The sequence below is a fragment of the Microchirus variegatus genome (genome assembly GCF_963457635.1).
Source record: "Microchirus variegatus genome assembly, chromosome: 7".
Classification (NCBI taxonomy): Eukaryota; Metazoa; Chordata; class Actinopteri; order Pleuronectiformes; family Soleidae; genus Microchirus; species Microchirus variegatus.
Window position 1 is genome coordinate 13711552 of NC_139808.1, and position 24684 is coordinate 13736235.

General features: G+C 40.7%; 1 protein-coding gene across 1 annotated transcript; it reads right to left on the reverse strand.

The window, feature by feature from the left end:
- Positions 1 to 435: 435 nt before the first annotated feature.
- On the reverse strand, positions 436 to 13264 carry cldn19 (claudin 19). The gene is made up of 5 exons (XM_083892773.1): positions 12483 to 13264; positions 7583 to 7747; positions 7161 to 7245; positions 4556 to 4702; positions 436 to 1319 (listed from the first exon to the last, which is right to left on the reverse strand). Exons 1-5 carry the CDS (start codon positions 12703 to 12705, stop codon positions 1271 to 1273), a joined length of 669 nt encoding a protein of 222 aa, XP_083748899.1. The 5' UTR covers positions 12706 to 13264; the 3' UTR covers positions 436 to 1270.
- Between the last annotated feature and the right edge of the window lie 11420 nt (positions 13265 to 24684).

The window sequence follows — 24684 nt, forward strand, 5'->3', positions numbered from 1 at the left end:
TAATGCGCAGAGTCCAATTCATGTCAAGTTGATTTAATTGTAGTGTGTGTTCCATGGAAAAGAGCCCAGGGAAAGAGATTTACAGAGCAGATCTGGATATTATGCCAGAAATGCAAAAATGGTCTGGACTTTAGGTTAAACAGAACCTTTCCTTCACTAATCTTAATGGGATTAAATGTAAAGTTAGATCTGTACTCGTTGTCGGTTGTCGCACTTGCACGAGTTAACTTTGTGAGTCCACTCTTGAGAATGTGCCACAGTCCAGTGGAGCAGAAGTGGAATTCAGCATCTGCAATTATTGAACAACAGGGTGCAAACAAAGTATTTGAACTGGAAGGGAGGAACGAGTGGATGGAGAGCTGAAAAAGTGAAACGTTACAAGTCACAGCCAAATGCTTTTATTTTTATGTTGCTGTTCTTTATTCTAAGAGAAACAGACAGGGGTATACTGTAAATGAGATGATACACAACATGGATGGGATATATATTAGAGACAGGAATGGCATGGTAAATAAATGCAGGTATAAGAAGGGTGTTTGAACACTCAGCAAACTGGTGCTCCTTAGTACAGAAAACAGCACACAGTACAGTATATTCTTAAGAGTCAAAAATACAACGACTCCACCATTCACACAAAATCATGTTGGCACTTAACAGAAAAAAAAAAATGAATGTGCTGGGTATATATCCTCAATCTAGGCTACTTAGAAACAGACACACAGCAACAACAGTGCATAAGGCCTTATACTTGAAGATCTAGCATTTATATGTCTTTGTACTTTCATAAGTGGTACTGTATAGTAGCTTCACATTCATTTTCAGATATCTGTCAACAGAAAAACAGATATACAGATGTGGACAACCACATCCCTCAGATGGGATGTGAAACTATGACGAAATCCATGTAGTCAAAATCATACATGTACACAAACGTGTTATAAGGCATTGTAGTAAAACATTATATATGTAGTAAAAAAAAAAAAAGATGACTAGAGTAGGTGGTATATACACCTGGGCATTTAAAATATTATAGAAAACATACCCTGAATGAATGTCTCTCCCGAAGTCAGCAAAACAGACAATACTTGGATATTGGCTAATCCTTTTAATTAAATTCTTCATTTAAACCTTTTAAAGCAATTTCATTTTTACTTCAACATAACTTATGTTCATATATTCTGTGTTTAGTGTCTGTTTTGAATTCCTCAGTGAGAGGGTTTGGTCTGTTGGCACAATCTAAACCATGGTAAGGCCTGAAGACTCTCCCAAACTACAAGTACTGCTCCCTTTTCTCTGGTGGGGTACTTTTAACATTTGGTCTGAAATTCAAAAAAGGGAAAAAAAAGAAATGTTTCAGTCAAAGTACAGTCACAGACAGAACAAATTAAACCCAAAGACATTTTAAAACAACACCCAGAGGTCATAGGATATGAGTCAAATCATCAAACATTGCAACAGTTCCACAGAGGGTTTCAAATCATGGTTAACTTACAGCTGGAAATGGGACACAGGGGTGTGAGGGGTGTTTACAGGCTGAAATGAGTGAGGCCACGTCATTTCTTAAAGAAAAGATCTGATCAGGTGTCCTTGAGTCCATATGTACAGAAAAAAGGCTCAGAAGGTAAGGGAATAACGAGGAGATGCAGATATGGTACAAAGGAAAAGGAAACGTTCTAAGACAACAGGTCCAAATTTGGGTCTAAGACACAACAGGGGGAAAAGGGGAGACAGTGGTTTTGACAGTTGGACAGTCCTCGATAAAAAGGCAGGGGCTGATCAGTCAGGGAAACTAGTTTCACTCAACAACTCTGCCCTGAATTAGAGAAGAGAAGAAGACAGTTGAAGAAGAACAGGATTAGAGGACAGAAAGGGAAATAATAGACACATCAAGATCGCCCAGATTTTCACAACAACGTTGGAGTGTTAGAAAGACAGTGAGGTGGTTAATGACTGTAAACGCGGAGAAAAATGAGTGGAAATCAATGAAAAGAAACATGGCTGATGCATGATGGGTAACAGCTACAAACGGTGTATTAGAAATGATGGAGTGATTATGGCAAAAAGCTGCTGGATTATCTAGTGTTTGAAATGTTCTCTTGCTGAGTCAACTTAAAGTTGAGTTAAGCAGGGTGAAAAAGCTTGTCCATTTTCCATCTTCTTTCATCTTATTTGTTAGCTTTCCATTGTTGCTTCACCAAGTTACCAAATGGTTTGTCCCAGTAATGGCCAAAAATCTGGCAGGCCAGATGAAATAAACTGGTTGTATGTAAGTATGACTCCCATTGCTGGTTTGAATGACTCCAACGATCAATCCAAGGGCACTGACCAACATTTGAATACCTGCATTGACAAAACCGGGCTGCATTTACGCCCCGAAAAACAATCTAACACTGCCTTAATTGGGCCATAATCATCCCAGAAAATGTGCCCACAAATAAAAATATACTATATGCATTACATTACATTTTGATGTAAATGTTTTGTATCACAATTTGTGTTACCCTAAAAGCAAGAACCCAATACACTGTTTCTCCCTCTTTCCAGTATACAAATGCCAGGCGTACAGTTAGAGTATCGATGTACTCATCTAACTGCCAGCAAGTGAGCAATTCACCAAAGTTTATATAGTACGTAGCTTATATTTTGTTCTCTTTGGCCATAACATAACAGGTAGTTCTCTCAGACTTGTTGTTGAGCACTGGTGATTGAAAACACAGCTGCGACTGACAGAGCAGTGACGCCTGACATCCCCCTTTATTTGAAGGGCACAAGGAATTTTCTTCAGATCCCCCCCCACCACCACCCCGCCATTTCTCCTAATCTCACCATAATAGAGCACTCTCAACAAACAAGTGTCTACCAAGAAGAGGGGGCAGTATGACCAGGAAACGAGGGGACTGGGACCTTTTCTAAGAAAAGTCAATGGCTTTATTATCTGGAACAGTGATGGAGCAGCTCTTTTAGAAACACAAATGAGGGCAAAGTGATGTGGGAGCACGGAGGGGGAACTCAAGTGCCAATTTAGACCTGCTGTTGTGTTGTATGGGCTGTTATGTGGGGTGGATTTTAAGACTAATACAGATATGTATTGTAATTTACTCCCATGAGCAGTCAACGGTTTGCGAAACACATGCAATAAAGGTAAAAATGACATTAACTGCTATTTACTGTGTGCCACGGTAGCTTATGTACTGCTGTAAAAATAATGCTTAATACTGTGCTGGTGTATTAGCTTATGATTCCCAATAAAATTATAATTGTGTGAGATCACATCAGCTTGGTTTCACAAGAGATTATAAAATGAAAGTGTGTACATGGATTTGGAATAACAACGTTAGTACATGGAGTGGGAGGACAAGTCAAAGGGAGCCTCCACTTTCACTTAGTGTTGAGTAAAATTAAGTGACATTACAATAGCACAGCATTCATCCTCAGTACCATCCAAGCAGACACTTCTTATTAACAATTCAACTCCACTGCTGCAGTTCAGATTGTGTCTAATTTAGCGCTCAATTCTTTATTGTCTGATCATTTTGGTAGGCTATCTTTACCAGGGACTTAAAGGTACCGAGATCATGTCTTCTGTATTTATTCTAAGAAAGTAGTTGGTGTCGTATTTGATCACTTCTTTCTAACTGTGTTGTTTCCTGAGTGAGATTGCACAAGGCAAACACTGCGTAGCTCCACAGAGCTGCTCAGCAAAAAATGTCATGTTTTTTGAACATGGGGTTCGGCGTTCGTCTCACAATCTACGTGCACCAGTGGAGTGTGAATACAAAACGCTGTACAGAGGCAAAACACAGATGCAGCTCCAACCAGGAAGCATAGGACATGCTCATTAAAGATCAGTGTATTTGACAGAACTATAGTATTTCTTTGTCCATGTCCATTCTCACTGTGTATCTGCCATAATGCCCCCACTTCTAAGCCTTAGGAATCACTTTAAAGGTCCCATATTGTACAAAATGAGATTCCCATGGCTTTATGTGATACGGTTGGTATGTAAACACTGAAAGTATGCTCATATAGATACGCAGAGAGATCAGAAAAGAGAGTCTTGAAAGTTGACACGAGATATAACACATCTATTCCAATAATCTATCTTCTTATGGATGCCAAAGGTTGAAATAAATAGTTGTCAAAGGGGAATATATGGGACCTTTAAATGCTCTTTTATTGTTGTGTTGGAGTCAGATTTCTACTCTAAATTAGATTGAATAATGACATTAAAGCACATGAGAGGTTTCCATTCATAGTTACTTCACTTGTTATCTGGATAATGGGCGTGAAATGTTGTAAGTAAGTGATTTGTGATTTGAAGTCAGTTACTTTTTAGACTCAACCACACAGTACAAATTACATATAGTGTGCTTGTGTGTGGTAAGTAAATGAATCCCAGTGTGTGAGTGATGTTCGATTACATGCACGTGTGCAAGGTAGTCGTTTTCTATTGTTTTAGCAGGCATAAGCTAGTAGTAAAGGGGGGGGTGGTGCCAAGTGTGTCCTCTGCTCTCTGTTTGGGTTGCTGCTGGAAGGGGTTGGATTTTACACGTACTCCCTGGCTGTGGAAGGCTGTGATTGGCGGTAGTATTGCTGCCCTCGCATGTCTTCTTTGGAGCAGGAGCAGCACAGCAAGGCGCCGCCCAGTGCTGTCAGACTGGCTGCTGCCCAGCCCACAAACAGCGCAGAGCCAAACTCATACCTGTATATGAAACAAGGAGCAGGGATGTGAGGGATGTGTCACATAGGTTATACTATTTGTTACCTCATCAATAAACAACTGTTATAAGCTCCAGCAACTGGAAATTGTGCAAATATTTGATGCAGTTTTGTAAATGAAAATATTTGTTTCAATACTATGACATTTCAAAGTGACCTGAACTGCTAGAGTGGTTTGAAACTAGTGGTTGTGTTTGTGACAAATTGCCGACATTTTAGACATTAAAACTGTGACAAGGGATCTTTTACACTGTGTGTTTTGTGAAGCTTTCATGGTTCAAATTGGATAAATTAGACAAGAGTTCTATTCTCAAGAAGAGTAGCACATGCTTATTAAATTGTGACTGCTCTAATCTGATAACATGGGTGCCCAAATGAAAAGCAAGATATTTTGCCATGCTGCTCTTGGGCTGCCCCAGATAAATGATGCCCAGCAATTGATTTTTTTTCCCAAAAAGGTTTTTTCGTAAATCGTACCATGGTTCAAAGATGGTTGTTCAGATAGCCTCCACTCAAAGGCTGCATTTACACACAGAATTCCAATATGTTCCAATATGTTGCCCTTTTTTTGTCTTTGTCTTTCAAAAGTGATCTCTGCATTTACTCTGGTAAACACTTGGGGAGACGACCTGTGGGGTGGGCTTGGCAATGGATCAGGAAATAGTTATACGTAGCTGATGAATTGCATTGTAGGCAACAGATGTCAGCATCGTAGTTTGCATGCATCATACTTGATGTCTTAGTCTAGATTCATGTCACACAGTGTGATTTATAATGATCTTCTAAGATTGCTGAGATCTCCCAGCATGTAGGAGGCATTACACAGGCAGCTTTTGACTGCAGATGTCAAATTGATGATATGATATGTAAATTGACACGAACTGAGAGGAGACGAAAGCAGTGGAGTAACTAATTATTTATGTCCACTCTAACAGCATCAGAATTTTGATGACAGGCGCTCTCCTGTCAGCATTGGTTTTCCCACAAATCTTCTGTCAGTAATTTGGAGATTTGGAAACTCAAACAAAGCTGTTCTATGTTAAAGTGTCTGGTTTTCATAACACTGCGTAATCTATCTAACAGTTGGTGCTCCTTTAAGATGCATTTATGAAGAGCATACTCTCATACACTCTGAATCCCATTTTGTCTCAGACTAGATAAATACACAATGGAATGTATTGAAGAAATAGCAACGTACACAACAATATTTCTGACGTAATTTGAGAAATATGCTTAACCTGCTTAGAGATGAACTCTTTCTGGCTTCTTTCCTAAATTCTACTGCCACCTTCTGAGTCAAAAGTCTAAATAATGTCAGAATGGAAGAGACAAATCTCCAGGTAATTCACAACAAGCAAGTGGGTGAGAGTCTGGCCGCTTTCATGCTCAAGCCAGGCTAAACTAACTCGCCTGGATAATTTGAAGAGTCCACAGCTTTTGAAAATGCATCGTACCCAAACAATCTCTCACTGTATTTCTTATATGTGTGAACATGAAACTCCAGGGAATGATTAAATTGACTGATTTCCCTTTAGATTTAGCTATAGATTTAGGTCACACCCACTGCTGTATTGAGGCTACACTCTTAGAAATAAGGGTTCCAAAAGTGTTCCTCTACAAGGGCTGGGGTTCTACCTGGAACCATTTGTTTTTCAAGGGTTCTTGGTTACACTAATGGTTCCAGTAAGAACCATTTTGAGCCAGAGAACTCTTTAAAACCCCTTTCCTGAATAAAGGGTTTTAAAGGGTTCTCGGTAACACTAAGGGTTCCATGTGGAACCTTTATAAAAGGTTCTACCTGTGTGATGGCCACAGCCACACAGGGTAATGTCTGCCTACACCCACCCACAATCATTTAATCATTTTTAAGTTGATTTGGTTAGTTAAACAAATAATTTGCAGCATTGATTTGTGTAATTTATTTTGTTTACTATTACATTGTTTGAGTGTAAACTGTGTTAATTATTGTTTCTTTTTTTTGAGTGACCTGCTTGGTGGGGGTTGACTCTCTGGGGACAAAAGGTGTGGCCAAGGGCAGCAAGCACCACCTGTAAACTATCAGCTTCATTGGACCAAACCATCGGATGTGATGTCACAGGGGAATTTTGGATTTTGTTTTGGTGTTTTGTATTAGTTTAATGTATTGCCTATTTAGTTCATCCCTGTGTCTTTCATGTGGTCTGTCCAAGCCCGTATTTAAGTTCCCCTTTGCCTCTCATTCAGGAGGTCTTTTGATTTAGTGGCACTTTCTTGTTTATGTGGTTTTTTCCAGCTATGTTAAGTTGACCTCTTTTATGGCCAATAAATGCTATTTTTCTTTGGAAATTTGACCGTGTCCTGTTCCTTCCTACTTGGTCCCTGACAACCTGTAACCAAAAAGGGTTCTCCTATGAGCTGAAGAACCTTATATGGGTCTACTTAGCGCATTTATTTCTACATACCTGGCATTGGGCGGTGTATTTGGGTTGAAGAACTGATAAGACACCTGAGTGGCATACCAAGACACAGACACCAGTGTACATAGACCTGCGGAGGGAGAGAAGATTAAAACAAGTCACCTATGAAATGTTCAGTGTTGCACACACTAACCACACAAATGAACTGGGGAATCCTTGTTTAGTTAGTATTCTCCCCAAGACTTATGGTTTATGTCTGGGCTCATCTGCTAATGCCTCTAAAATGACCACTTCCTGTTTACAGCAGTGAGACTAATTAGACAACAAGTAGTGATAGATTAGGCCAGAAAAAATGTAAAACCACTGCAGCTAAATGCATTTAATTGCAGGACATACTGGCGCATATTTTCAGCTATTTTCAGCTGTAAACCAAACAAAACATGGAAAGCACACAGGACAAATCCCACCTGCAAGCAAGAAGAGAGCACCTCCAGTCACGGCGATCCGAGTCTTGGTGGCTGGGTTGTTATCGCCCACCTTGGTGCACTTCATGCCCACCACGCTGACAATGAGGCCAATAAAGCCTAGCAGCACTGACACCACCATGAGGGCCCTGCATGTCTGGATGTGGACTAGATAAAGAAAAGGAACGGAAGATAGGGACAGAACAAAAAGAAAGCCAGAGCAAAAAAGAAAAAAGGAAGGAAAGTGTTGAGGAGATGAGGAAACAAACAGTCTTTCAGCCCTTCCCTTGGAATAAACATGGACTTAAAAGTGATCATTATAAGGAGATGAGGCTAAACATGCAATGTAGGACTGAAGGGAAACCACATGCATTTTTGACAGAACGCTCATTAGTGGGAGTCCACCACTGTCCTGTTTTTCAAGAGCAGGATGTTTCAAACGTTACATTGTCCAGCGATAACTTAAATGACCTTAAATGATCGTACAAATCATCTCCAGATCATTCCACTGTGGCTTAGCACTCTCAAAAATCTAACACGCTGCCCACACTGGCCTCGGCAACACATAACATGGTGGGAAGAACATACTTACAAATAATTACGCACACATAAATGTATGTTCGAGTGCACAATATCCGCACGCACACACTATGACCGTAGGTGGGACAGACACAGATGAAAACACACAGCTCTCTGTGTGACACGCAGCTGCTGTAGGAGGGCCTGCTTTACATGTTTCACACAGTGGGATTAGTGTGGCTGTTTTGTCACAAAGCAAGATTGTTTTCACGGGGCTGTCGCCACAGCGATCAGACACTACTGCCTCTAACACGGCCACACACAAAATGGAACGACGCAAAAGCAACACTTTCACGTCAATTTAGTGATGTAAAAATACTGATAGAGTGAGGGAATTGTTCAAATCCCAGCAGCGGGAAGGAAACATGCAAATTCCAATCACCTGATTGTTATATGTGATAGAGCCAACGTATACAGTAATTACAGTAACGATAATAAGCGCTTCCACTTTTTTATTCAAGGTTGTAGCCATTATAAAAAGGACTTAAGTGTAACTTAGGGATTTCACATAACATCAATAAATAAACTAGAGCAGATAAACAATGAAACAAATAAAGAATAGAGCATGAGTAAAAAATCTGAAATCTATACCCAGGGTCCACTTTCTATCTTTTTTATCTACTTTCAACCATCTCTTATGATAAAGTATTATGGAGAAGACAATGGAGACTGGTAGCTTTATGAACTCAGTGTGGCCTTTTACTACATTTCTGCAGCTTTCAACTGCATCTCATTTCAGCTGTGTGTGAGTTTCGTCAAACTATATGAAATGACTTATATTTACTCAAGATTCTATAGAAAAAATAACAGAGCAGATTTGTTTTGCTTTTCCCTGGAGCCTTTTGATCACACCTTGCCTTCAGCTACACAAGAATAAGTAAAGTTGACCTTGTTGACCTTCAGTTTTTGTTTCTTTGTTTTTCATTATTTTAGCTCTGGAAACAAGACTTCAAAATATGGAATTAGAATTTATTAATTAACAAAATATAAACCATTGAATGGCAGGCCGAGGAAAAAATAATAAACAGGAACCTAACACCATCATTGTGACAAATATACACAAACCCATCTTTCAAAGGACAGCACTGTAGTAGCATTTCAGAGGCTGACCTGAGGGGACTTATGATGGGGGAGGAGTCTTTGAAGAAGGATTTATGGCTCCTTTTGATGAAGCATCTGAATGATCTTCAGTATAGTTGAGTATAGTTTGATTTTTTTCTCTCTCTCTTTGTCTTTTATTCACTCTCGGCATTCATCCTCTCAAGTTCTCTGTGGGTGTTCAGGGGTTTTGGCCTTTGTTAGTGACATTACTCTGACCAGTTTAAGCCACAAACATACAAGAAGGAGTGATGGAGACATTAAAAGGAAGAATGAAAGATCGTTGGGTTGGCTCAGCCACAAGGCCCTCTCTTTCCACTCTCCAGGGTGGCAGTACCAGCCACAAGCTTCCATTGAGTGAGTGTTTGCTGGTGTGTGTGTGTGTGTGTATGTGTGTTTGCGCGCGTGGTTGTGTCCCATGTAGAGCTCACTTGTGACTCTTTTTTGCACATTTATTTTATGTTTGCCCACTCACTACTCAACTCTAAAACTACATCTTTATTGAACATCTCCAGCCTTGTTCAAAAACAACATGATGCCACAATTCATTTAGCTAAAATTTAATTTTCCCCCATTAATTTCCCTTTGGGTAGATCATTTAGTGCTCAGACAGAGACTTCGCTCCAGGCTCCAAGAGATGTCGTGCTGCTCACTCTTTGTGGACATGGAATCCCGTCATTGTCTTTTTATAAGGACTGTACTCATCATAACAGAACCAAAGCTCCACAGAATCATGTCTATTTTTCCAGTCTCACATCAACCAACCCAATGTAAACATCAACAGATCAACAATAAATGTACTGGTTAGAGATCATATTACAACACATTAACTAATATGGCCAACTGTTTATTTTGAATCAATCCCATATTATCCTGGTGCCACAAATACAACAACCAAATGTGTATCCATCTATGGCTGTGACAGTGCACCTTTTACCCAATAAACCATTAAAAAAACCACTTGGAATTAACAGTGACAGTGTCACTTTCTCAGGAAGAAAGCTATCTGTACCAGGACCTTTCGGTACAGAGCTTACATGTTCTCCCTGTGTGCAGGATTATTACTTTTTCTGGGTACACTGGCTTCCACCAACAGACAAAATAAACATGCAGATTGGGGTTAGGTTATTTTAAAGACTCTAAATTGATTGTAGGTGTAAATGTGAGTGTGAGGGGCTGTTTGTCTCTAAAAAAAAATGTTCTGGGTCGCAGTGCCCTGATGGCTGGCTGACAGCAAAGAAGACAGAAAACAATCGTGATGCTGCAAAAACAACTGCTGCCAATAAGCAACCGGCACGTACATTCCGTGCCTGCGCTGGAACAGCCAATCACAGCAATCGCTCATCAACAGAGGACGACACTGATTCAACATGCTGAATCAGCCATAAAGCCTTCAATTGATGCCGACAAAGGCCACAGTGACATCAACAGTAACTTTCATCAAAGGCAAGTTTCCCCTGTCTCTCACCCAATGCATGGCTGGGAGTGGCTCAAGCTTCCCCTACGGCCCTATAACGGATAAGCTGCACCAATAATGGATGCATGTGCTATATAAATAAATTTGACTTGATTATAATCTATTAATATCACATTAAAGTCCAAACGTATTGTATAATGTGGCAGAACAGATTGTCAGGGCCCGGTCGTTGTGTGTTCAATATCATGCTGATCCATGATCACGAGCCGATGATGAGAGTTCCTCCACAACTCCAATCTGAGATACATCAAGATCAGAATAACACTAACGTGGTTTTTAATCATTCAGTGCTGCCCTGTCTGGTCAGACCTTGCAGACACATGACTGGATGCTGTTCTGCTCCATTGCATAATCTGTCTGCCCTTAGGAGATGCTTGAATAAACCTGTGAGTGGTCCCAACTTTGCTAGTTCTTTTGGAAGGGTTTTCTTTGGTGTGTGTCTGTGCACTCACAATCTTGAACTCACTGGGCGTGTTAATGGATAAATGAAACAATGTGCACGTGTGGGGAAGACGGCGCACATTCTGGGAATATCTCTGGTGTTTCGCTTAACACTGCCCTTTTCTTCTCCTAACAGTCCCTATTCATCCGCCAGGACAATACGCTGTTCTTATTGCATCCAGTGAACCAAAGGAGATGGGAGATCAGCTCGGGCCACTCAGAACGCCACAAAAAAATGTTTTGATTTAATGACTCACCACGACACCAAAATGTTTACAAAGTGCCTCATTTGTTTTCAGAAGGAACGTGTGCCACAGCGAGGATCCTATACACACACAATGGCCCCCAAAACCGCCGCGGGAAAACTCGACGTGTTCAGTTGTTTGGTGAAAATGGCTTCTGACTGAACCCACCTCCCTGTAGCCTTTCATTAGAATCTCTAATGAGTGAATAAAAGGATGATTTAAGCAGCCAATAGATGGATTCATTTAATCTGGGTGCCATTATTTATGCGTCACTGGCTCCTACATACAGATTGAAGATGACAAGAGGCTCATATTCTGAGCTAATTTATGTCAGAATCCCACATTCCTGCCCTCCTCCCACTCTTTGCACATTATGCTTCACGACGTTCTGGAGTTTTGAGATGAGCGCCACCATCAAGTTTTGAACAGCAGTGTTTTTAAGTGAGATTTACAGCTTGTGAATTCAACACATCCCAGATAAAGGAAGCCTGGGGAGTTGTTGAGCCTTCTGTTTTGACTGCTGATTAATATGTGTGGCCAAACGAATGGGCCAGTTACATTAACTGCAGTGATTTGTAACACAGCATCACTGCGACACTTCATGGGAAAACTTGGGAGGAAAAGGGAAGGCAAATGTTTTCATAGAACAATCATTTGCGAATAAATGATTGTTTAAAAAAAAAATGAAGGGATCTGATTGAAGAAAGCTTTTTGAGAATGACAGAATATTGTGTGGGAAAAAAAGAGTGTGATTAAAGGAACCTTTCTCTGTAATGCATTAGGAGAGGATTATTGGCTTACATGAGCTTTAATTTGGTCTTTTCATCATCTGACAAATTACTCACTAAACATCACTTAATCACTGTTACAGTTACTGTGATGTTTCCCCATTTGGTATTAAGGTTTTTTTTATATATTATATCATGTTCAAAATATGACAATCATGAATCAAAGATATTCCAATGAGCACATACTGTAATTCTTTAAAAAGTAGTCATACCAAGTAGTGTGCTGAAGAGAAAGAAAAGGGAACTACAAGTTCAAACTCAATCATTGTACTCACTGTCCAGCGAGAGCATGGAGTCAAAGATCTTGCACTGCACCTGTCCTGTACTCTGTGAGGCACAGCTCATCCACAGCCCCTCGTACAGACCCACAGCTGTGATGATGGCATCGCCTGCGTACGACGACTGCTTCCACTGTGGTAAGGCGGTGGTGGAGATGACGCCGATCCAGCCGCCCAGCGCCAGAAAGTAACCCAACAACTGGAGACCTGAGTTGGCCATCCTTATCTGGTTCTGTCTCTCTGTCTCTGTCTGATCTTACTTTTTTCTGTCTCTCTCTATCCCTCCCACGCTCTAGTTTTTCTTGCAACAACTGTTGTTCAGGTGACTCTGGTGTGGCGCCCTTTCTTTGTGGACACACCTGCGGCAATCCTGTTACTTCATTCACACTTCTCTTCACTGTCCTGTCCCTTTGAGCATCTCCTTCTGCCCCTCTGTCTTTGCTCTCATCTGGAGAAGTCCCCCTTTTTTCTCCTTGCCTCTAACTGTCTTTCTTTGTCTCTCCACGTCCTGGACTTGTTTGGTCCGTCTCTGCTGGGATGATGACTTCTTGTCTCTCCTTAAGGCTGTCCTATATTGTGTCCTGGGCTGTCTTGGGCTCAGTCAAAGTGTAAGAAGAAAAAAAGCTCTCTGGTAGTCAGTGTTTCAGTCCATCAAGCATCGTGGCTGGGCTGCCTCAATCTCTGCATAGCCACTTCCAATTCTCTCTTTCTTTCACTGTGCTGCTTGCTTACTTCCCCCCTCTACAATCTTTCCATCTGCTCCAAGCTTAAGTGGCTCAATGAGGGGTAGCGAGGAAAAAAGTAAAAACAAAAAAAAGAGAACACAAAAAGTCCTTAACAGGCTGACCACAAAGAGATGGGGAAATGGGCTCAACTGTGATTGGACTTCTCTGTGTTGTAGGAACGCCCACTGGGAGGGAAAAGGGATGGCCTGGTTGGGAAAAAGAACAGTGTTTCCATCAGGGAATGAAACAAAAAGCAAAAGATGTGGCTCTGTAGGGGAAAAAATAGGAAAATATGAGAAGCTTGTTACTAAAAAATAATCAAGTGATTCTTGATTTTGGCTCTGCACCTAATTTAAAAAGTCAATCCCGGTGTGAAAGACTGCAGCATGCTTTTGATCCTTTAAAAGTTGGCTGCCCTGCTGGTGGTGAGGATGATGTGGTGGTAAAGTGCAACAAAAAAAACAAGTAAATCAGGCTCCTAACAAAGTCCGTCTGAAAAGGAAGTGTCACATCCAGACAGGCTCTCCAGAAGTTATGGGCCTCTGAGGCAAGCCTCTTCCATCGCCATGACAACGCCTGGACAATTGAAGAGGGGAAAATGGGGCAAGCCAGTGAGAGTTTGCCTGAACTGTACATCCTTAGGAGCTGTAAACGAAGACACACTCCGGACTTTTGTGTCTGCGAAGGAGGCAGAAACCTGCTTTCCCACAGTTGTGCTTTCCCATCAGCTCTCCTTCAACTCAACTCATTAAATTAGCTTCAATTCACTTCAGACAAACCCAGTAATTCTATTCTGACAATTACTCTGTTGACAACGTGCACACTCACACAGACGCTGCCATTTTCTCACGTCTGTAAGAGACATGTCTCACCCCCAGCTCACACACACACACATTCTGTCTACTTAGCGAGCATGTTTTTGCTTTTACTCTCACAGTTTTCTCCAACAGACTTTGGGTGTCAAAAAAAAGAGACTCTTGTACATATGTAATGGAATACATATGGAGAAGCCAGAGGTTATTGCTGGTTTTCTGAGCTCTTCTGTTGTACTTTCCCCCTCCGGGATTTTAGTCTGTCTTATGTTCTCTTCGCCTTTTTGTTTCCTTTCATGTCTAACCTACCAATTCAACCTTGAACCTGAACCTCAACTTGATCTCCTGTAATCTCACAAAAACACCATGTGACCTCACTTATCCACTACTTCGCCACACACACAAACACACACACATATTGTGGTCTAACCACAGTTGAAACCATCTGATTCATCAGCCACACTATTCCCATCAGTTTGAATATTTGGCGTGTGTGTGTGTGTGTGTGTGTGTGTGTGTGTGTGTGTGTGTGTGTGTGTGTGTGTGTGTGTGTGTGTGTGTGTGTGTGTGTGTGTGTGTGTGTGTGTGTGTGTGTGTGTGTGTGTGTGTGTGTGTGTGTGTGTGTGTGTGTATGCCTGACCATAGCTATTATGCATTGTGTGATTTGCAGAGAGTGTGAGTACATGTGTGTGTGTGTGTTCATTGGGGTTTGCAGTGAAAGCAGAGGTCAGCTGAGCCCAGGAGGCGAGAAGAGATGAAAGAGGTGCAAAACAAGTGCTCAGGTCAAGTGTAGTGGGTGGAGGGGCGGGGTCGTCTTTTCTGATTTTAAATCATAACAACAAACTACCATTGGTGGGTTTAAAGCAGGAAAAGTTCAAGTTGTAAAAACCCAACTGAGCAGCTTTGTGTAAACATTCACTGACCATAGACTTACGACCAACACATGCTCATACGCCACTGACAAATGAGGTTGGTCTTTATGTGCTGCTGATCATCAGACTAATAGATAACTCCACAACTGAGTCTAGGTTACTGAAACAATAGGTAAATGAATGGGAAGGTCTTAGTCATATTTAATGACGCACAATACAAACCACAGTGCCTCATATATGAAGGTCACACACTTTAAGATGCTATAGTTCAGTCACGTACTACGTCTTCCCTTTGCTTCCCAAAGATCTGCATGGTCACACCAGGATCTTAAAGTTCCTTTGAAAATGAATCACTGCAACTGGATGAATTTGTTCACATGGTTGAGTGAACCTGTGCAAATGTTACATGTCTGGTTTGAAATGGGCTTATGCCCTACAGTAAGCCATTTGAACATTGCTGATCATGTGATGTCAAACTCTTTTGGCGTGCAGCCTGAAAAGTGTCTGCCATGTTTCCGCAGGATTCCTTTTTTTAGACCTCCTAATGTTATATGAATCTGTACTTTAAGGGGACAGATCAGCAGAGGAAACATACAGGCGTTGTTGTTTCAGTCAGGTTGCACACAATAAAGAAACAGAAGTTTATGGCACAGGTGTCTTTGTATAAACTTTGAACTTATAGCTAAAATAAACTTATTATATTTAAGAAAACAGAGCGGGACAGAATAGGAACTGATTCATTTTATTAAGCTCAATTACAATCATTCGTTGTGAAAAAACACCAAAACTGTTTGGCTGTTTGGATTAAGTGGATTATGTTGTGGTTTGAGTTAAGATAACTTGATACTCAATACATGGTTGTTTTTCATTCATCTTATCTCACCTCATCTCTATCTCTATAAAAAATTGTTTATTGAACTGCTTAATCCATCCATCCATCCATCCATTTTCTACCACTTTATCTTCCGCCAATCCTAGCTGAAATTGTTATGTCACGTCAAGTTTGTTAAGTTTAGTCACTTATGTCTAGTCTTATTGTACACTTCCTGTTTTATTTTGTATTCACCTTTCCCTCTCGTTTCAGACTCTGACTTCCTCCCTTTGTGTGATTTCCCGCCTTTGAGATTGTTTGCCCCGCCCCTGATTGGTTTCACCTGTTTTCACTTACCTCATGTATAAATAGTCCTCCCCTTGTCTTGTTGCCAGTTCGTCTTGTTCAGTCCATGTGTTAATGTTGAGAAGAATTCCTAGCCAGATCTCCATGTTTCCAAGTTTGGTTCATTGATTTTGTGTTTTTGTTTGTTTTGTCCTCATGAGCGCCTTTTGTTGAGTCCACCAGTGTCGTGTCTAAAGTCGTAAAAGACAGAGGGCAAAAGGCAGGGGTATGGACAGGTCACGAGTCCATCACAGGGCCACAGAGTCAAACTACCATCCACTAGGAACAATTTATCTTCTTCAAAATTCAAAATAACTGAATAAAAGTGAATTGACATGGATCTTAGTGAACATGTTGTAAATCAATTAGTCCATAATTTTGTCAGACTCAATACTTACACACTGTCCATGGGCCCCACCAGAATTATTGATGTGGATACACCCTTCCATAACGTTCAGCTCTTATCTCTTTGATATATACTCTCCTGACAGGAAACCAGCGAGTTTGATTTGCACAGCCTCTTGCACGCACTATTACAGCATCAGGGGTCGATCAGATTAGCTGGAGTTGTCAGGGTTACTGTGAAACACATGTGGACATGTAAACAGTATTGGAAGGATTATGTAACACAACAGGCAGGTTGTGGATTAGTCTTTTTGAAGAAACACAGGGATTACCCATTATTCATTGAAGCAGCTTCAATTCAATGTCACATGAAACACATTTATACAGAGGCATACGTGTGGAAAACACTGCATTTTCAATATGACTTGAAATTCTTTCTTATTCATGTTAGCAGTCTTCATCACAGTACCAAAACTGCTTTAATACAAGTAACTAATGTTATCCTGAGAGGGGTTATCAAGTTCTCCTTGATTAACAGCAGCTTTCGACACTACTGATTACACCATTTCTCATCTTATTTACTGATTTTTTTAGATTGTCGTTGAAAATCTGCCTTATTACGTGGCCCTATAGCACCTGGAGTTCCACAGGGCTCAATTCTGGGCCCAATTCTCTTCTCATTGTATATCAATTTCATTTACAAGACACCGTTCGCCAAAACCCAAACTTTGAGCAGCTGGCATTGTGACATGTACTAACTCAAGACGTGTTGCCTAGTAACAAGAGTAGCAGCAGCATCAGACAGTACCATGTTGATGAATGTTAGTTATGGGGTGCTCATGACATGGGCTGACATACCAAAACCCCTGTTTTTTCTGCAACTTTAAAGGTACAATATGTAGTATTTATGGGTTTATATAACCCAAAATCCACTTTTTTCATAGTTTTAGTTTCATTTTCGTAGTGTTTCAAAAAGTCATGTTAAATAACATGACCGCGGACCGCGGTTGCATAGCCACTGTTAGCAGCGAGACGCCATGTTTCTACCGGAGCCTGTAAGGACAAAACGCGAGAGAACAAAACAAGCGTCTCTTTACTTGTAGCGGAAGTCCCGCCTCCTCTCTCTCCGCTTCGTCTTCTACGGCCGCGGTAGCTCGCCCTCTCCCTCGCCTCACGAACCTCATCTGCTGACACGGAGAAAGACGACTAGGACGACATTTGACCAGCTGCGGATACCGTAGCGCTCAGGGAAGGGAGGGGGTGAGCAGAGCAGCAGGTCTTTGTTGTAAATTTCAGCCTCTCCTCTAGATGGCACTATAAACTACTTATTTCCCCTTTAAGAGTGACATTTTGGGTTCCCCGTGGCTTCTTTGAGTGTGAGCTCCAATCTGCAGTGAGTGTATTTATTTCAATTTACCTAATGTGATATTTGTAAATGTCGCATTGTATTGTTTTTGTTTCCATATATAATGTATATATACTGTGCACATTTTATAACCATGTAGTGCTCTCTGGCAAACTATAAAAACAGAATGTTAAGCCTTTCCGGTTGTGCAGCCACAGAGCACAGACAAGAATGCGGTTCCTGAATGAATGCTAACTAAGCAGAAAAATGAATAATGTATGGGTTCGTCCTGAGGAGAGCTCCTCTGGTCCACCTCAAGTGCCCCTGAAGAGACTGTTGGCTCTGCCCATTATGGAGTTGAACAAGGTGTATTTTCCCCAAAGTAGACAGCAGCTATGAGTGCTGTGACACACAAAAACACCACTGAGAGTTCCCGGGTGAAAAAGTGACAGTTTGGATTCCTCCATCCGAAAGCTACTGTGAGAAATTGATGGGAGCAATTTCCACAACACAGAAAGACAAGGCAAGACAAGACACAAGTCTTGAACACACACACACACATAGTGTTCCCTTTATCCACTGTTGACTAAATTCACGGTGCTCACCCTCACTTTCATGCCTGGCTTTCAGTTCAGCTGTAGGGTCAGCACTTTCTGGTCATACTGGTTGTAAAGCTGTTGCTACTGCTTGGGGAGAAATGGGAGGAGGTCCTTCCTTTCTCCCTCCTCTCCAACCCAGTAACCCTGCAAACCAGTTTATCCCCTACCACCTTTCCGTCTTTTCTCCCTCACCTTCTGTCCAGTTCCTAACTAGGTAGATACATGGTTCATTGGATGCCATCGGTTGCGCCCTCTCTCCGTTGTCTCTCCCTCTCCCCTAGATTTTCCAGACCCCTGCTGCACTAAGCAGAGCTTAAGAGTCAGCTGAGCTGATCAAAGACCATACCCATGTAGTGCCTAACAAGAGGAGAGAGTTCTCAACGACACAGGACCTCCCAGTGGTTTCCATCACCGTAGGCCTACTGTAACAAGAATTGGCATCGAAGGACAGAATCAGATTAAACACAGTGTCTATGTTTATTCTTGTGGAGGCGGTTTTCAAGTCCATGGGATATCTTGTCACTTTTAAACCTCCAGACTCTGTTACCCCAGCATGCCCCCCAGTGTGGGGACAGTTCAGGTATTTTTCCCACCACTTTTTTTCCTTCTCACAAACACCATCCCCTCCGTTTTTTTGTTTTTTTTTCATCTCCTCGTCACGTCAAATTCCAGTTTCCTCTCCATGCTCTTGAACTATATTATCACTCTAATGAGCCATAGCAGACTTTCCCTCCTCTTCCGTTTGTTCTCTAATTCTTCTTCTGATCTCTGTGACCTTTTTCCTGTTTCCCTCTATATGTCTTTCACAGTGTAGTCCTGCTGCAGCCCACTGGGTAACCCCAGGAGAAATTAAACCACACATTTCAGCTATTTCAATCTGTTATCTGCGGAGGATACAATCTAAATCACAATCACAGAATTTGACATGAAAAAATAACAAAGCTGGTGGTGCAGTCAAGCAACAGGGCAACAAAGGAGTAATTATGAAGATGCAAATTGTCCAGCTATCTTCATTTCACCACGGCAATACTACACAACTGAGTCTTAACAAGTCACATTTTGTCATCTGTCTCTGTGACAATTAATGGGTTTTTAATCTGCAATCACGTGTACACTAAGATAGCCTGCTCTGTCAACTAGCCAGAGAGGATAAACAGAAATCCTAGTTTTTAAGAAATGCTCTTGGAAGTTGGATTATACACTTCTAACTCTCCATAAAAATACACTGTAACACAACAATCTACAGCAAATCTTCCAATGAATTTGGCTGAAATATTGAATGTATATGTGACGCATGTTGATATGACATATTCTGTTTTTGAAGGAAAGGAAAAACAGCAGTCTTTTTTGCAAGATGGAGTTTGCATAATTAGTAAGTAGAAGACTATGTTTTTATTTCCAATCTATGGTTCTTCCAGTAAGGACAATAGTGTGATGTACTTGAGGAAAAAGAATAGTGAGTGGACCAATAGTTTTTCATGTATACAAAAATGTATACAGATTACTGCATTACTACATGAATTAGTCTTATGTTTACTGTCAAGAACATTTATGTTCAAAACTTGCACAAACTGTTTTTTCAGAAAATATCCAATGATTGTCCTCCATGTGCGAAATGTGGCAAAATAATGGTGGTCAATCGGGTTTGTGTCTCAACGATAATGTTAGTTTTTTTCATTATTTATCCCGTCTTTGTCGTTCCCTACTTCTCTTTATTCCCAGTACAAATCTAAGCTTACTCAAGTCTTTGTCTTCTTCCGTCATTCGCTTCCTGCCCTCCGCCTCCTGGCACCCTGTTAACCGCCTCCTCCTGTACCATACAGTTGCTGGAACTAAATCTCCTGCACCTGCATAACTAGACTTGTTCTGCTTCCCTGAATTCCTCAAAGGACTGTGCTGCGCTCGCCCTTAAAGAAACTCAGCAAGACAGGGGGACAGGGGGGCGGGCGGAGAGAGCACGAACCCTTTTAGTGGTACTACAGAGCTGGTGGCAGTGTAGAGGACTCCTCTTATATGTGTGCATTTATCTGGAGACGGAAAGACCTTTATTGTGACCTAAGGTTCAGCAAGGGCTCTGGAAAATAATTGTTTTTAAACAGGGGCCCTCAGAAAAAGGCTCTCTGGTCAGGAGTGGGGCCTCCTCATGACCCTGTTTCTCTGAAGTACCACAAAATAGCTCCACCTGGACACAAAAGTTTGGGTGATTTGGGAGCATATGTTGGATTTTAATGCTGATCGTGATTGATGTATTAAACCAGTAAAAACTATTTAAATGACTGCTATCTTACAGCAGGATTTCACTTAGATAAAGAAACTAAGCTGAAATGGTTTGACAAACAATGTTTCATGTTTCATTAAGTTGGATTTTATTATGTATTTTATTTTAGTTTTGTTGTTTCAGCTGTCTGTCTTAACATACAGTACAGTAAATCTTCCTGTGTGCAGCACGGGAATGTGTGCAACATGAGAGCTTAACAACTCTGTACTGAGAAAAACCAGAGAACCATTCATACTACACAATTTACTACATAACTGTGGCATTTTTTTAAGCTACATTACTTTTTATTCAGCGTACTTAAATATGCAATAACATAAGGGAATTTTAGCTTTTATGGATATTAAAAGGAGGACAAATCTGCTTGTAAAGATGACCTACAGTCACAAACACATAACTCAGCCATAACTATGAGTTATGTTTTAAATACTGATGGAGGTGTGTGTGTGTGTGTGTGTGTGTGTGTGTGTGTGTGTGTGTGTGTGTGTGTGTGTGTGTGTGTGTTCCAGGTATTACTCTTGTTATTACTCATGTTGTGGGGAAATAAATCTGTTTACACGGTCGCATTATGGGGACAAAAAGCAAGTCGCCATAATGTAAAGTATTACATGTTAAGGTGGATGTTGTAGAACTGGAAATTAGAATGAGGTGACGGTTAGACCAGTAATAGTTATGGTTAAAGGTGCATTATGTAATAAATCTAAATCAACTGGCCATAAAATCCTCCTAATATGATACTCCAGATACTCAGGAATAATGTTCATATAACAAACTGAACTCACCAACAACAACATTACAGCCAAAATATTTGAATAAAAAAAAATATTTTGCAGACTGCAAATCATGTTTGTGTTCTGAAATCATGTTTTGGCATTGTGGCGCTACCTACCGCCGTCTACCAACCATTGCAGTCAGTAGAGTCTCAGCTGCCGAGTAACCACGGGTTGCCAGGTACGTTAAAAAAACGAAACCTAAAATACCTCAGTATTTTGAATTTGAATGTAGTAACCGTTTTTGGCCACATTCTTACATATGGCACCTTTAAGGATAGAGTAAGCCTCCGTGTGTGTGTGTGTGTGTATGTGTATGTCTGTGTGTCGTTGCCATATGCCAGGCCAGCATCCACAGACAGTAGGAGGTAGAGGAGTGGAGGCCTGAGACTAAACAGCTGACGGTGAATATACAGAGACTAATAGGGAATATGGGACTTAATTCACCATGTGCTCCGTGGGCTCTACTCACTGAGAGAGAGTAAAGAAAAAAAGTGAGCATTTCTCTCAGCTCTAGCTGCACTGCACATGAACCAGGGGCTACAGACTCCATTCTTCTGCCATCTGGCCTTAACCCAAACACAGAACAGCCCCTCAACTCCAGTTCCATCCAGCTTCTCCACCCCTTTAACCTCTTCTACTGACACACACTCTCTCCACCTTCACCGTCTTTACTCTTCGCTGCCTCGTCTTCAGCACACACTCCTCAGCAATGCAACAAGTACAGTATTATTACTACTCTTACTGATAATTAATGTGTAGTGCTCATCTTTAATTCATGTCCTTTGCAGGTAGCAATCAAACAAACAGCAAAAGTCTTAATAATTAGTACGGCGTATAAATATTGACATAGATTATGAAAAGGATACAATTGTGTTTGACAGGTGGTTGAGTGTTAATGCATGCATCCAATAATAATAAGAGGTTATTGTCATAATGATTCAGTTATAAAGTGTATTACAATCATGAATTTTCTGTTTTTATGTGAACAAATGTTACATCAAAGCAACAAGTTTATGTTCTAAGTCTAACCTTTACAAACACGTCGTCCTCCACCAATGAAGTTTAGCCCGTTTTTCACAGAAATGACCTCTATTGTGACATAAATTGTTGTAGAATCAAATCATTGCCATAAAATTTTGGCTTAAATCAGAATATCAATTTTTCAACTACATCATTGACACTACTACTAACATTATATTATAATGCACAATAAGAGATCGTTTAACACTGTAGCCTATGAAAGTGAGGTTTATTTTCACATAATATAGAATTTTCTCTAATTTAATCAGTTTATATCATTTTATAGAATGACCCAATCATATTATAATCATATAATATATCTTCACATAAAGTAGTGTGATGCAGTATATAATGGAGGTGGTGCAAATGGTTGTATATGTCATTAGGTAAATGTTCTAAGCTCATACATGTCCGTCATGAATTTCTAAATTCTTCTCTATTGACCGCCACTGGCCTTCTTTATAAGGTTGAGGAGAAGTCGGTCAAATCCCTCACTGCTCAAATTCAGATATGTGCCACCTGCATGAGACCAGCACATTTTTTCTCCTTGTTCTGCAAATCCTTGGTCAGGGGCTTTTTATGTTATGTGATGGATGTTGGACGTCAGTGTTTTGACACAGTGCAAATACAGACAGGAGCAGAGAGGTGTTTTGGGAGATTTAAGGTGTAAAACTTACAACAAACACTGCCTTGTTTCCAATCTATGTTAGAAATGTGAATAATAACAAGAGGAGGGAATTAATGACTGACATTGAGTCCAAATGGGGTTTAAACAAGTGAATTTGATCTGAAATTAATTAACTCGTATAATATTTTATTTATCTAACGCCCTGAGTAAGCGTAAATAGACAAAATAAAAATGGTGGAGTCTAAAGTGTATTAAAGCAGCAAAACATTTCACCAAAGAGGGAAAAAACATCTGCTCAAAAGTTGATAGAGAATCCACTGAAAAAATGTTACAAATGTCTGGGAGCAGTTTGACCAACATTTAGCTACTTGTGTCTAAAAAACCTTTCTCACACTCTTTACCACCTTGTTTTATTGGTTGCTATTCCAAAAATGTGTCATGTACCTGCTGTCTCGTGAAGATGAATCTCCGCCTCTGTCTCTGACACGTTCCCCCCAATGCTGTCTTTCCCACCAACTCCTGCACATTTTGTCACATGTAAATGAAAATAAAACAAACACCTCATTATCTTCATGTTGCATTCTGTCTTTTTCACTCTGTCCCCCCATGTTTTTCCCTGCATGACTTCTGCCTCTCCAGATCCTCTCTGCTCCTTTCACTCCGATGTTTATTCTCCCATCTGTCTCTCTGTAAGAAGGCGGCACTGAGCCAAACATTGGTGGACCTGCACTCACCATAACAACCAGCAGACAGGTCTTCATTTGATGGGACAAAAAGGCCCCTGAAAATCATTGCCATTCCCCAGGGGGGCATATGGGTGCCTGCCAGCTGCATACAGGATCAGTGCTGGAGATTTGGAGAAAGGGTTATATAGGAAGGAAAGAAAGGTGGAGTTTCCTGGAGTAGTTGCAATATGTCATGTGTGGCATTTAACTCCCGAAATACCCTCTAACTTCATGAATAAGGTGCATCAAATCACAAAATAGCACTGGGGTGCTGAGCATACTGGGTCTGCTCTTTCAGCCGCCATGTAACTGAGTTGATCTAATGTGGAGGGCATGGAATTCATGAAGAATCGTTATTTCTAAATGCTGCTTAATGAGGCCCAATAAAAACATCAATGGGCTCCACCACACAAAAGCTACAAGACAAACATTCAGAGCTTTAGTTTCAGCAAAGCTGTACAATTCATGCTTACAGAGGCTTGATGGGCAATTCAGTGGTAAGTCGAATGAAGAGTCTGCTGCCTCTGAAAAAAGAAACAGGATTGGGACATGGTGGCGTTACCATGGAGTGACAGGCCAAATCTACATCGGTCGATCATAAACACCAGAATGACTGTCTGGTATGTTTGATATAGTACGTCTTTTTTTAGTACAACTGTAAATATTATGTTACAAAAATACTATTACATATTAATATATAACATATTCCTCTATTTATAACCAGGAACACACAGACATGTAAGTAAGATAAAGTAAAACACTAACAACTTTGATTGTCTTGAGTTTTGCTTTTGGATAATGCTCTTGATATATCATTGTGAGAGCACAGAACAACCAATTGGCAATATTTAAATTCTTTGCTATCTACTATAAATAGTTGTGCAGGGACTGAAATATTCTTGAAATGGCTTATCAAAACAAGGT